Consider the following 12,220-nt stretch of genomic DNA (forward strand, 5'->3'; position numbering starts at 1 on the left):
GTAACATTCATTAACAATATTGATTGTGTTGCATTATTACAAGACAACTAAGTAGATAACAACCAGCAGAATTTTTTGAAAACTAAACAAATTCCTACATTTTAAGTTTCTCAACTTTCACTCAAAAAATCCAAAACTTCCTCAATGTCAAAGAGACAAAGTTGAGTTAAGGCACCATTCCCCACAGGCCTCAGGAATTGTACAGTGAAATCTTTCCTCTCTCTCTGCTCTTCCATCCCCAAATCCCATTGGTCATGGAGCAGCTTTAAAGCAACCCTGTACCAATTACTGACTGCTAAACGACTCCTCTCTAATTACATTAACATATCAGTATTTAAGACAAGTGAGCATCGCTCTCCACCAGATGATTATCATGACTGAGAAATAGGGAGGGGGCTGGCAATGGAGAGAGACAGACAGAGCAAGGGGGAGACATATTTGGGCTGCGGGTTGCCTCCGGATGCACTTCAGGAGATTTACACTTGAGATAACACACAATGCATAGACACTGATGCATGCTGCTGATATTGTACGCTGTCAATACTGCTGCATATAATGGCTACCATTCAGCAACACCATGTCCTTGGGAGAACCATTGACTGTCAAAGCATTTTATCTTACCTCCATGAATGTAAACACCCCATTATTGCAGAATGCAGTCGCATATGTTACAATGGTATATGTTACAAACACACCCTTTCACTGTGACATATCAGCAGCTTGAGAAATACGTGAAATCTGAGACTGTAACAGCTTGCTTGGTACATTTAGACTACAGGGAGTGACATCAGTAAACGGAGCAAAGTGACTTTGTGGTGTTACCTTACATTACTAACAAAATGGCAATGATTACTTCTTCACAGACCTTACAGATGTAACAACTTCTAATCTGAAATACTACACAAAAATCTCAGATCCTCGTTGTGCCTTTAACCATCAAAGAGTAACAAACAGGACCAGACAATGCAGCTCCCTCTGTTGTATAAAACTCCTTGTGCATGTCATCCACAGGCTGTATTGAATGCAATGGTAGCTGGCAATGATGTTATTGTACCTCACAGCAGGAGAATAATGTTACAGCCCCCTGCTGTGCTTTACAGGTCGCAATAATTATGGACACAGCACTATAAAGACTGTCCTACCAGTAATTATATCCAACAGACGTGATGTCATTGTCTTCCCCCACAGTTGTGCATCGATTGTGTGTATGTGTTTAATCATTACCCACATGGTTCTTTGTTTGGAGGGGAAGACGTGGCTATACATTAGAGTGTATATTATGCACTCAAATACTGTTTCAGCAGCATGTACATGATCATCTAATGATAATACCTGTCAACCTAAGTGTGGATGCCCAGGCAGTTGCTCAATAGGCTGTAATGAATATATTTATGATCCAAAATGTGACAATGTGCACAGTTGAGCTGAAAGAACTGGTTGAAATGTAAAAAAAATGTTATCACTTAGTTCTTACTTGATGTTTTTACATATTATATGCCTAAGGACTAACTTATGAATTGCATTTAGTATTCTAAGTCAAACTTAACCCCAACAAAAAGCTGAAATGTAAGTATAAAAGCTCCAGACACCATCGATGAATAATAATAGTCTTTTGAATAAACAATTTTAACCCAAAAATGAACCTGCATGCTCTATAACAGCAAGAGAGTAACAGTTAAAGAAAGCCAATTAATAATCAGTGTCAAAGTAACAATACCAAAAAGCAGCATTTTGCACAAACCTTGTGATGGATGAATCTTGCCAAAACAACTAATGCACACTGTTAGTGTACAATCTGCTCTTGAAATGTGTTTTTTATTTTTAACTGTTATAAAGCTCTGGATTTACCATTTTATTAACCTAATTACTTTCACAAATGCAAGTACTGTACATCCCAAATGTTTCACAGATTCAAATTTTAACCTCCTAGGACCTGGCGTCCACATATGTGGACCTCACATTTTGGGTTCTCTAGACCACAATACTAACTTTTTCTCAACAAAGGCCTGGTGACCACATATGAGGATATTATACTGCCACTCAGTAATCGAAATTTAAAACTAATGTCCTCATATGTGGACATCATTTTTCTCAGGTCCCAATCAGCCTATATAGCAAAGAATAGAGCTCGGGTCTTAGGAGGTTAAATTGGCTCAACTGAAGTGATCATCATTATTCTGACACTAGTTTATCAGTCGTTTTCCTGCTCACTTCAGGCTGTTACTACTGTGACCTCCTACTATTTATTTGTGAACCATTATCAAAGCCAAAAGAGGCCATGGGGTAAAATGTATGTAATATTGAATACAAATGGCCTAATGTACAACACAGTATGTGTGCTCCTTTACACAGGGGTGCGTGGCAATATTACAGCATTTTGAGCACATTGTCGAAAACTGTGGGCGGACCGAGAGATTGTGGTGACAGTATAAATTATTTACAATGCAGTTGAAGCTGAATGTTCAAGTTCCTGCAGATCCTGGATTGTTATTTTTGAGATACTGTGCCAGCCATGACTCAGCTGAAGATCAAAAACTGACAAATCAACATATTGGGGACTGATTAGAATTTTTATGTAGTACTTTTGTTAATAGGAGAAAATTTAAGGACACTTTAAAAGGCATTTTCAAAGAATGACAGTTGTTGGTAGTGGGACACAATTTGCTTATGAACACTCTGCACCTTAGCCTTATGCTTACTGAACCAATCAAAAGACAATAATAATGTATAAAACCTATTCATAGCATTTAGTAGCTCTTATCTGTAACCATACTGGTAACACCAGCACAAACCCACCTTTGATGTTGTAGGGGTTGTCAATGACGAAGTTTCCATTCCAAGCCACAGACAGGTCCACTGGCAGGTCACTGATGTCATTACCCTCATAGGTATACTGAAATATAAAACAACAACATCAAGATTAGCATCCATAGTCATATATCGTAACAGAAAACATTATTTCTCTTATACCAATAACATCACTGTATGATATTCTTAGTCTTTTAATGAAATATCAAATTAGTAAAAGAGAAAAACAATCAGCCAATACCAAGAAAGAACACAGTTCAGCTCGTGGCTGCTAGTAATGTCATAGCCTGCGGTGCTCACATAGTTGAAGGGCTATAAAAATGAATGATGAGAGACAGGCTATATTGTGATTTTAACACACGGCACATCCGCCGCAGCCTGGCTTAGCACAGAGTTGATTAAGAGATTGGAATCCCCATCACTGTATGACTCATTCCATTCCAGTGATGAATGAAAAGCGTAATATATCTCCAACAATAATATTCTCATCTAATTTCATTTTTGCATCCTGAACTAATAAGAGTTGAAATGTAATTGACTCGTCGTCGGCATAATCAGTTTTATGGAATCGCTTTAAATGAGACAACAAGCTTCAAAAGCGGCAGTGTGATGGCGGTGCGTTAGCTGAAGGAGTAGCAGAGAGAAGAGCTCCTGTGAGACCCCTTCCAACCTCCGAACAATTAAATTATCAACGACGATTATCACCAGCAAATAAAATGCAGCTTTAGAAGTTACACCGCCTCCGCAGCCCCCACCCCCCAGTCATATACACAAGACAGCACTGAGGTAAACACACAATCATTTGAAAATACCCATTCATCAAGAACCCCCCCCCCCCCCCCCCAGTCTGAGACGAACTGTGCACACTTTGTCTTTGATGCAACATAAAACAGATGCTAGATAGCGAGAGATCGCCTGTTCTCTACTCTGAGGCTACTGCTGCAGTAATGTGAGGGTGATGGCTGGTAAGACTGGAGATAGGCCATGTTAACCTAATGCCTCTGTCAGTCAAAGGGTCCCCACTCACTCTCACTACCACTGCTATGGTCAGTATCTTCAATAGCCTCAGGGTGAGCGATAGCAGGACTATGCTCCTCTAGTGGAGTGGTGATAAAATCCAATGTGAAAGCCCCCGAGCCTGAGGCTATGGCGGCCCTCACAGATTGAATCTAGCTACAAGTTTGCCACTATGTGATATCACCCACTCCAATGTGATAGTGTGAGATTTATCTTGACATCTGTAATAATAGTGAATTTGAATGTATTTGAGGGGGAAAGGACCGAGAAATGTGCAGAGAGAAGATAAGAAAATGAGAGGACACAGCAATGTCACAATGTGTGAATGGCTGATTAATTCATTCTTCACTTTTGCAATTGGATGATTTACATTCAGTGGGCCCTCAAGGCAGAGATGCTGATATCCAAATAAAGGAGGATGTCTCCATCTATCTCAGAGCACTACTATTTTGGCGCTCTGATATATGTTGTAGACATGAACTATTGAAGAGCAAACCCTGAATAAATCTACCTGCGAGCTGGCCTGGCAACTATTGTGATAACAACCTCCTAGTTGCCCAAGGTGACATCTTGAGATTGGCATTTGACATTTTGTGGACCAAACACTTGCTTTAAAAACATACTTTGCAGATTAATCAATAATGAGGATGATCAGCCACATATCTTCATGACTATTAGGAGAGTTGGAAAGGAGGAGAGGAAGAGAAGGGAAACTTTGAGATTAGACAATTTTTGTGAGGAAGATGGCTTCTCCTGCAAGCCCAGTGAACCTGGAGCCTTAGGACATACAAACACAGTATAAGTAAGGTTGAGGGTGGCAAGAAATGGATGATCTGAAAAGTGAAAGTGGGCAAAGAAAGTGCAAGTGATGGTCAAAAGACTGGAAAATGTTTTGGGCAGCTGATGGGTTGGAAGCACAGAGGTGGAGTGAGCTGGGAGAAATGGAGTGCGGGATGCGAAAAAAAGAGAAACGAGGTGAAGCGATGATGAAAAGAAGGATGAGGAAGAGAAAGGGGTACGGAAAAGGGTGAAAAGAGGATGATACATCAGCAGGGGTGAAGGAGAAACAGCGAGGGTGAGAGGGATAGAGAGAGGTGATTGTGTGTTATTCTGTGGACACCATTCATTTACACATGGAATAAGAGGATGGGGCTGGGCTATAAGCGCCTGAGCTGGTGGGGGCTAAAGTGAAATTGGCATTTTCAATTTGTTCACTGACATGTCTGCCTTGGTCTTTTCACACATTCCTCTGCCTCTCCTTCTCTTGCAATCCTCCGTTCCACCCCCTCCTTTTCCTATCTCCCTCCCTCCCCCTCATTATTCCTTCCCTCTACCTCTTTACAAACCTCCTCCCCTATAAATCTCAGTCCAACTTTCTCTCCCTTACCCCTTCCATTCCCCAGAACGCCCACAGTCAAACAAGGAAATATGGAGCAGATTCCTTTATCGCATATACCAAACATGTCCAGGGAAACACATGTGCACACTGTACTATAAATATGCATTCTGCACACGGGACAGTTTCCAGAGATGGATGCCAGCAAATGCATCAAAGACTGATCACATAGTCTATACTGAAAATAAAAAATGATGAATAAAAAACACATGCAAACACCGGAAGATAAGGCACTCACACAAACACACATTTTGGATGTCAGCTATTATTTCTCTCCACTGAAGTCTGAGCATATGAACTTCTTCAACCCCCCCCCCCCCCCCCCCCCCCCCCCCCTTCCTTCCTTCCCTCCCTCCCTCTCCCCAAGAGACCACCCAGTCTGCCTGGGAACAAGAGCACTTCTTCAACGGGTAGAGATGGAGAGAACATATGAGTGTGTTCCAGTGTGTATGAGCGTCCAAGACGATGAGAAAGAAGAAAAGGAAGAGGAAGGGAGATGCACAGGGACACTGCACTGAGAACAGCAAGAATAAGAGAAAGGCAGCAAGAAGGAGATACAGGGAAAGTGAAGGGAGAAAAACAGATGAGATAAAGCAGAGACTGAAAGGCCAGAGAGCCAAGTGGGACAAAGATGGTGGGGGGGTGGGGGGGTGGGGGAGCAAAGAGAGAGACAGAGTGAGAAATAGAGAGGTATTATCACGATGCTCTACAGATCTACATTTGGCAATTCTTCCTGTTATTGCAGATGAAGGCATTTCAAACTTAGCAACTGTTCTCTTCACAATCAGTCTTGTCTCACACTAAGCAACAGGTGGGTTTCTCATATTCACACACTTGTCTCAGAAGTGGAAAAAAAACAAAAACATAACATGACATAATGGGTAAAAACTGGAAGTGGTTGAAACCAAAACAGCAGCAGTAATAAAGCTCCATTAAGCTATATTTTACATAAACATTGAATCAAGTGACTGCCTGTTAAGAGAAAGGCTTCCTAATTGTTTTAGTTGGCCAGAGTCAAAACTATATTGGCTCATGTAAAATGTAAAATCTAACCACAGAAGGCCATGAAAGCTAACTGTACTGTATGCTACCTGTCTATTGAGAAATAGTATAGAGCATTAAGTAAACTAACGCTTCATTAATCAAGTTATTATTTTAGTCGCTAAAATATCTGAAAATAGGGAAAAATCCATCTATCACATCATAATTTAATCCTTGGTGACACCTTGTTTTGTCCAACCATCTATTCAAAGCTAAATATATTCCTTTATGACAGTCAACTAAATAAGAAAACCATTAACTATTCACATTTGAGCAGCGAGAACAAGTAAATTCTCTTAATGATTTCTTCAGATGATTCAAATGATTAATTGTCCACATAGCTCTCTGTAAGTTAAGTAATTGGTTAATCAACCAATTATTTCAGCTACAAAGTAAATGAATGGCATGTGTGCGTTTCTCTGTAGCACTCAACTTTGTCAGAAAGTAGGTCTTCATTTCTTTCCAAAGTATTTCCAGCTTCCAATATGGGATGGAATTCAGCACAGTCTCAGTCTACATTTCAGAGACATATATACTGTCAAACAGCAGGAGTTTAATGATGATTTTACTCAAGTAATCCACTGCCAAAAACTTTGCAGTTGTATATTGTACTGATTTTTCTATTTCAGGATCACTAACTGCATCATTTCTTGCTGCTCTGTTATAACCCTTCAGGATTGAAGACAGGCTACAGTAAAGGACCCGGGGGTCAAGCTTTCCTCCACTTCCATTCCCTCTTCTCCGCCGACAAGCCAATGAAAACAACGGTCCAATCACCCTCCACATCACATGAGAGGGGCCGATTCCGCTGATAGTAATATACATGATAGATGTATGTGGACAGCTTAACCCTGCTTTACACTCTGACAAGTTTTCTCCCTGAAAACCTGCATCACACACACATGCTGGGCAGTGGTGCTGACAGCTACAACACCAACACTGCCTGCCCTTTTTTTCTTAAAAAAAAAAAAAAAAAAAAAAAAATCTATGTCACAGGTATGTGTCTGTGTTTGCACATCCATCCTCACAGGGAGGTCTGTGTTGAGAGTGTGTATGTGCGTGTATGTGTGTTTAATGGGCAGTAGAGGGTGGGGGAGGCATGGGAAAGGCTATGATCCAAAGCTCATCTCATTGCACCAAAGGCTTATTAAACTTTCATACTGAACCAGCATTGTTGCACAACGCACAGTTTAGGGAATACACACATGCACGTTGTACATGGTTTATTCACTGCACAGCAGATTCCAGTAAGAAAATGCTAAAATTAAGCAGGTTACTCTCAATAGGTCAGGATTTGCATGTGTCAAGGGGAGATGAGAATTTAAATAGGAGGTACAAACTCTCTATGTTATGTATTCTATAGTTAAATCCAAAAATCGGATAAAGTTTGGAAGGACAAGGTGATGGCAACAATCCTTTTGTCTGTAGCATTTGACCTGAGGAGATGTAAAACAGACTGAAGGAGAGTGGAAAGACAAAAACAGGGTTTTCTGATGATCAACGCATGCAAATAGTGAAGGAATAGAGGGAGGGAGACAGAGTGTTAAATCTAATGTAGAGGCAGTTTAGAGAATGGAGTGATAGATACATAATAGTCAAGAACAGTGAAATAGAGAGACAGAGACATTTAGGACAAAATGGGAGAACTAGAATGATATTTAAAGAAATGACCAGGGGGATCAAATTAACAATAAAAAAGGGTGAAGAGGGTAAAAAAAAAACAGAATGATGCAAACAATAAACAAAAGTAAGAGTAGTAGTAGATGCTGCTCCACAACAGGCTTTCATCAGAAAAGTGCCGATGCAAACACTACAGCATCATCAGCTGGACATCTGTCACTGGAAACTGGAGGAGGGGAGGTGAGAATGGATGGATGGAGGAGGGATGAAGGGAGCCAGGTATGAAGTAACAACGGGTACCTTCTGTGAGGGTCACAGCCTGATAATTAGTCATTTTGAAGGCGTGCGCGAGCTAGACGTCTAAAAATACCAAACTAGCCCAGGGCAAACCCTAACCTGGGATAGAGTAGGTTCCTCTCTTCCTCTTTCCTCTGTCCCCTGCTCTCTCAAGGTGACGACGACAGTCATCAAAAATTATGACCTGACGCAACACATCTTTCAATCTAGATTATTCTGCATTTAAAATAGTTTTGTGACACAGTTTTAACAGAAGTCACATTGAGTCAGGACACAGACTAAATGCTGGTCCAGGTGATATGCGTTCTGCCAGGCTGAATAAACTGCAGCCAACATGCCTTTAAATGTATAGATGTATACACAACAGTACCCTTTTATACATACATCTTCCAGGCAGATATGGCTTCCTAATCAAGGATCAAATGGTAATCCTTCCTATAGCTTAGCGTGTGTGTGTGAGTATGTACTGTATGTGTGGGGTCAGGCGGCATGGAATCAGCCCCTGCTCATAATAGGGGCCTGTTAGCCAGTGCTAATCGCTAATGCTAACAGGATTGGAGCATGGCTGGACCCAGTTACCCAGCTTATCTCTTGCGCACACACACACAGACACACAAGTCTGCATACAAGCTCACACAGATACTTTCTTCATTGATGGAAAGAAAAAGAGAGAGAGGGGATGGGGGGGAGAAAAGTGCTTGCTTGAGGGAAAAATAATGCTGCCATAGCCAATGTTTCTTATTTTCCAGCCTACGCATTAAGCTAGTGTAAGCTTACTAGACTTCTCCCCGGACAAAAGGCCGATTTTTGGTCGTTTGCAGAAACGTCCACATTTTTCAATATCCTCACTCTTTTCGCCATCTCTGTCAACTCATGCCATTCTTCTGGTGGCTGTTCTCCTCTCGCTAACTCCCCTGCTCTGTCACACATCCAGTTTTTTTTGGGGGGGTTTTTTGCAAGCCACCAACACCTATATCTATTCACTCAAACACAATCTAAACACAAGCAGCACCTCACCATCTGTGAAGTAGCGCTTGCTGATACATGAAACACATACAACCAAAAGGAGAAATTAAGAGGTCGTCTCTAGGAACAATTTATTTTTTCGTCTGGCTGGGGACTGGATGTCTTTCTCTTGTTTTGCCATGTGGCTATTAATGCTCATGCTGAAGGTGTGACAGATCACATGCTAGGTGCCAGAGGATTTCAAGGAAGCTCTAGCCATCATTAGTAATAGAGACATCCCTGATTAATTTCACATAGTTCCTGTCAAGTTCAAGTCATTAATAGAAGGGATACCAGCCAAGTGTACTATTCACACTAACTCTTTATTTTAATCTCTGACACTTTAATTTACTATTAATGAAGTCGCTGTTACTGCTGATGTGACATGCTTCCTTTTGCACAAATCCAAATTTTGTTTGGGGCAATAAATATTGTAATAAAAGCTTCTCATTCGTTCAATTACAACGCCAAAATGTTGAGGCTCTTACGGAATATTATATGTGAAGTTATACGGAAATGGAAATCGGTTTAATCCCCATCACAATCACCAGACATTCATTCAGATGAAAAGGCTGCAGGTGATCATGCAGACAGTCTGTGTTTGAGGTGTGCAGTCTCAACCCGGACAACAGTATGTATTTAAAATAGCTGCAAATACAGTAAGACAGAGAGGAGGTGGAGAGAGTTCTTCCCTCTGGTTTAAGCCTCTCCTCTCCTCTCATAGCGAGAGAATCTTGCTATAACAATCATTTTTGCTGCTTCACTTGCCCATCAAACCATCATAGAGAAATAGAAGGTGGAACACTGTTATGAGAGGAAGAAGATGTAGAGTAAAGGTTACAGATTGGAGTGATACAAGGAGAGAGACAGAAATTGGAAAAAGATGATGAAAGTGAGGTGGAGGATGGGGTGGAGAAGCTGGCATATGCTGATAGCTGAGCAGCAATTAATTCTTATTTATCCAGGACAGGGGTGTGGGAGCTCTGCTCGTCACCTGTCAGGGAGGAGGAGAGGCAGTGAGTCAGTTACTGGACGGAAATGAAGAGGAAGGTGGAGGCAAGAGCAGAGGAGGAGGGAGAGATGGAGACAGGCAGATGACTAGGGCAAAGAGAGGGGGCTGGCTGGAGAATGAAGGAATGTATGAGCGGAAAAGTGAGGGTAAACAGAACACCACATATCATCTAACTCACACACACTGTTATAAATAAGTCAGTAAGTATATAAATGAGTGGTATGAAGAAGAACCCACTGAAAGAGACACATGATCTACATGAGACAAAACTTTAAACAAACACAATGTGCCCCTAAATAAATCTGGTCAGTGCTGTCTGAAGTAGCACATGATAAGGGAACAGAGTAACGGAACAACGGATGGTCTTCAATCTGCAGCAATTCACAGTAAATTCCAGTGAATTCCTCGTGCTCTCTCAATCCACCCTCACACTCATCTCTCTCTCACACACACACACACACACACACACACACACACACACACACACACACACACACACACACACACACACACACACACACACACACACACACACACACACACACACACACACACACACACAGTCTGCAAGCCAATTAAAACAGTGTCAGTGTGTGCTGTGGCTGACTGCAGTGGCAGGTCTAGTGTTTATATCTCATTAAGCTGTGCCAGGCCATGCCAGACCAGGCTGTACCATGCTCCGCTGCGCCTACCCTCCAATGACCAGCGCCAAGGCCCTCATTAGTCCCATCTCTGCCACCTTTAGCTTTGTGCGTGTGTAAATTTATGTACATGTTATAATACATTTACAATGAGGGTTTTTAATATAATATAGATTTTTTTTGTTTTTACATTCAGTTACATCTTTTAACAAATCTCATAAACTCCAAAAAGTCAGCGAAAAGGACTTCATCTCTCCCCATCTCTCTCTCTCTCTCTCACACACACACACAAACACACATAAGGGTGGAAGGGTGTGTGACACCATTAGACCAGTGAGGTTTGTGTTAACCGCTCTCCCTGCAGACATGTTTGGCCTCTCCTCTAGACCTCTATTTGCTCTGTCTATCTATCCATCCATTTTTCTATCTATCCATCTTTCTTGTCTGCCATCCTCCTCTCATTTCCCATCGGAACAGAGCAAATACTTCGTCCTCTCTCCCTAAAAACTCTCTGTAAGGTATCATTGCACTCTTCCTCTTTCCCTCCCCCTCCTCCGTCTTTCACACTGCTCCCCTTTTTCTTTTTGTATCTCTTCCTCCAAACTTCCTTGCCTTTCTTCCCTCTCTCCTTCTCCATTTTCTGCAAAACAATCTTCTCCAAGTCTGTACAGCTGCTTTCCCTGTTTTGTTCCCTCTGCTGTCTTCCCGTACTTGTGTGTGTGTGTGTGTGTGTGTGTGTGTGTGTGTGTGTGTGTGTGTGTGTGAGTGAGCTCATGCACACACCAGAGCGTACGTCTCTGCTGCCCGACTGCAATTCATCATCATTTTATCTGCCTTAATTGGATGCCATCAGGACCCCTGATACTTCCCATCTCTACTTTAACAAACAGCTGCTCTCCACACACACAGAAGAATAACACAGACACACACCCTATCCTAAACTAGATTTTCTCCTCCTGCCCCTGTGTCTGCTTCTTTTTTTCCCCCCTCACTGGTGAAGGAGTGAGAGAAAGAGGGTGATGGAGTGGCCGAGTGGTTTATCAGACAGAAGGTAATGGTGTAAGGCCCGCGCTGATATTATCTGTCCTCTCATTCCTGCCCTCCAGGGAGAAACAAGAAAGAAGGATAAAGAGGGAGAGAGGAGGGCAGACATGGAGACGCTAAAGTACAAATGGACAAAAAGGTAAGAACAGAGGGAGATAAAGGAACACAGAGAGGTAAAGTCCTGAACAGTTCATTGCTGTTCTCTCAACCTTGGCCTTCGGACGACACCCAGCAGTGCTCCATCAGCCTTTCTGACCCCAGAGTGTGGTCATTTGTGTGTGCAAGCATTGTGTGTACATGTGTTTATTCGCTCCCATGACCCCTCTGGCGCTCTGAGCA

General features: G+C 42.0%; 1 protein-coding gene across 4 annotated transcripts in view; it reads right to left on the reverse strand.

Moving 5' to 3' along the window:
• The window catches only part of LOC130177423 (plexin-A1-like), a 187,617-nt gene that overhangs the window by 43,074 nt on the left and 132,323 nt on the right, over positions 1 to 12,220 (reverse strand). For all 4 annotated transcript variants that reach the window (XM_056389191.1, XM_056389173.1, XM_056389182.1 and 1 more), the window contains exon 11: positions 2,797 to 2,893. In XM_056389191.1, coding sequence (XP_056245166.1) covers positions 2,797 to 2,893 — 97 coding nt within the window. The remainder of the gene's footprint in view (positions 1 to 2,796; positions 2,894 to 12,220) is intronic.

The sequence above is a fragment of the Seriola aureovittata genome, chromosome 2, assembly GCF_021018895.1.
Source record: "Seriola aureovittata isolate HTS-2021-v1 ecotype China chromosome 2, ASM2101889v1, whole genome shotgun sequence".
In the NCBI taxonomy this organism is placed as follows: domain Eukaryota; kingdom Metazoa; phylum Chordata; class Actinopteri; order Carangiformes; family Carangidae; genus Seriola; species Seriola aureovittata.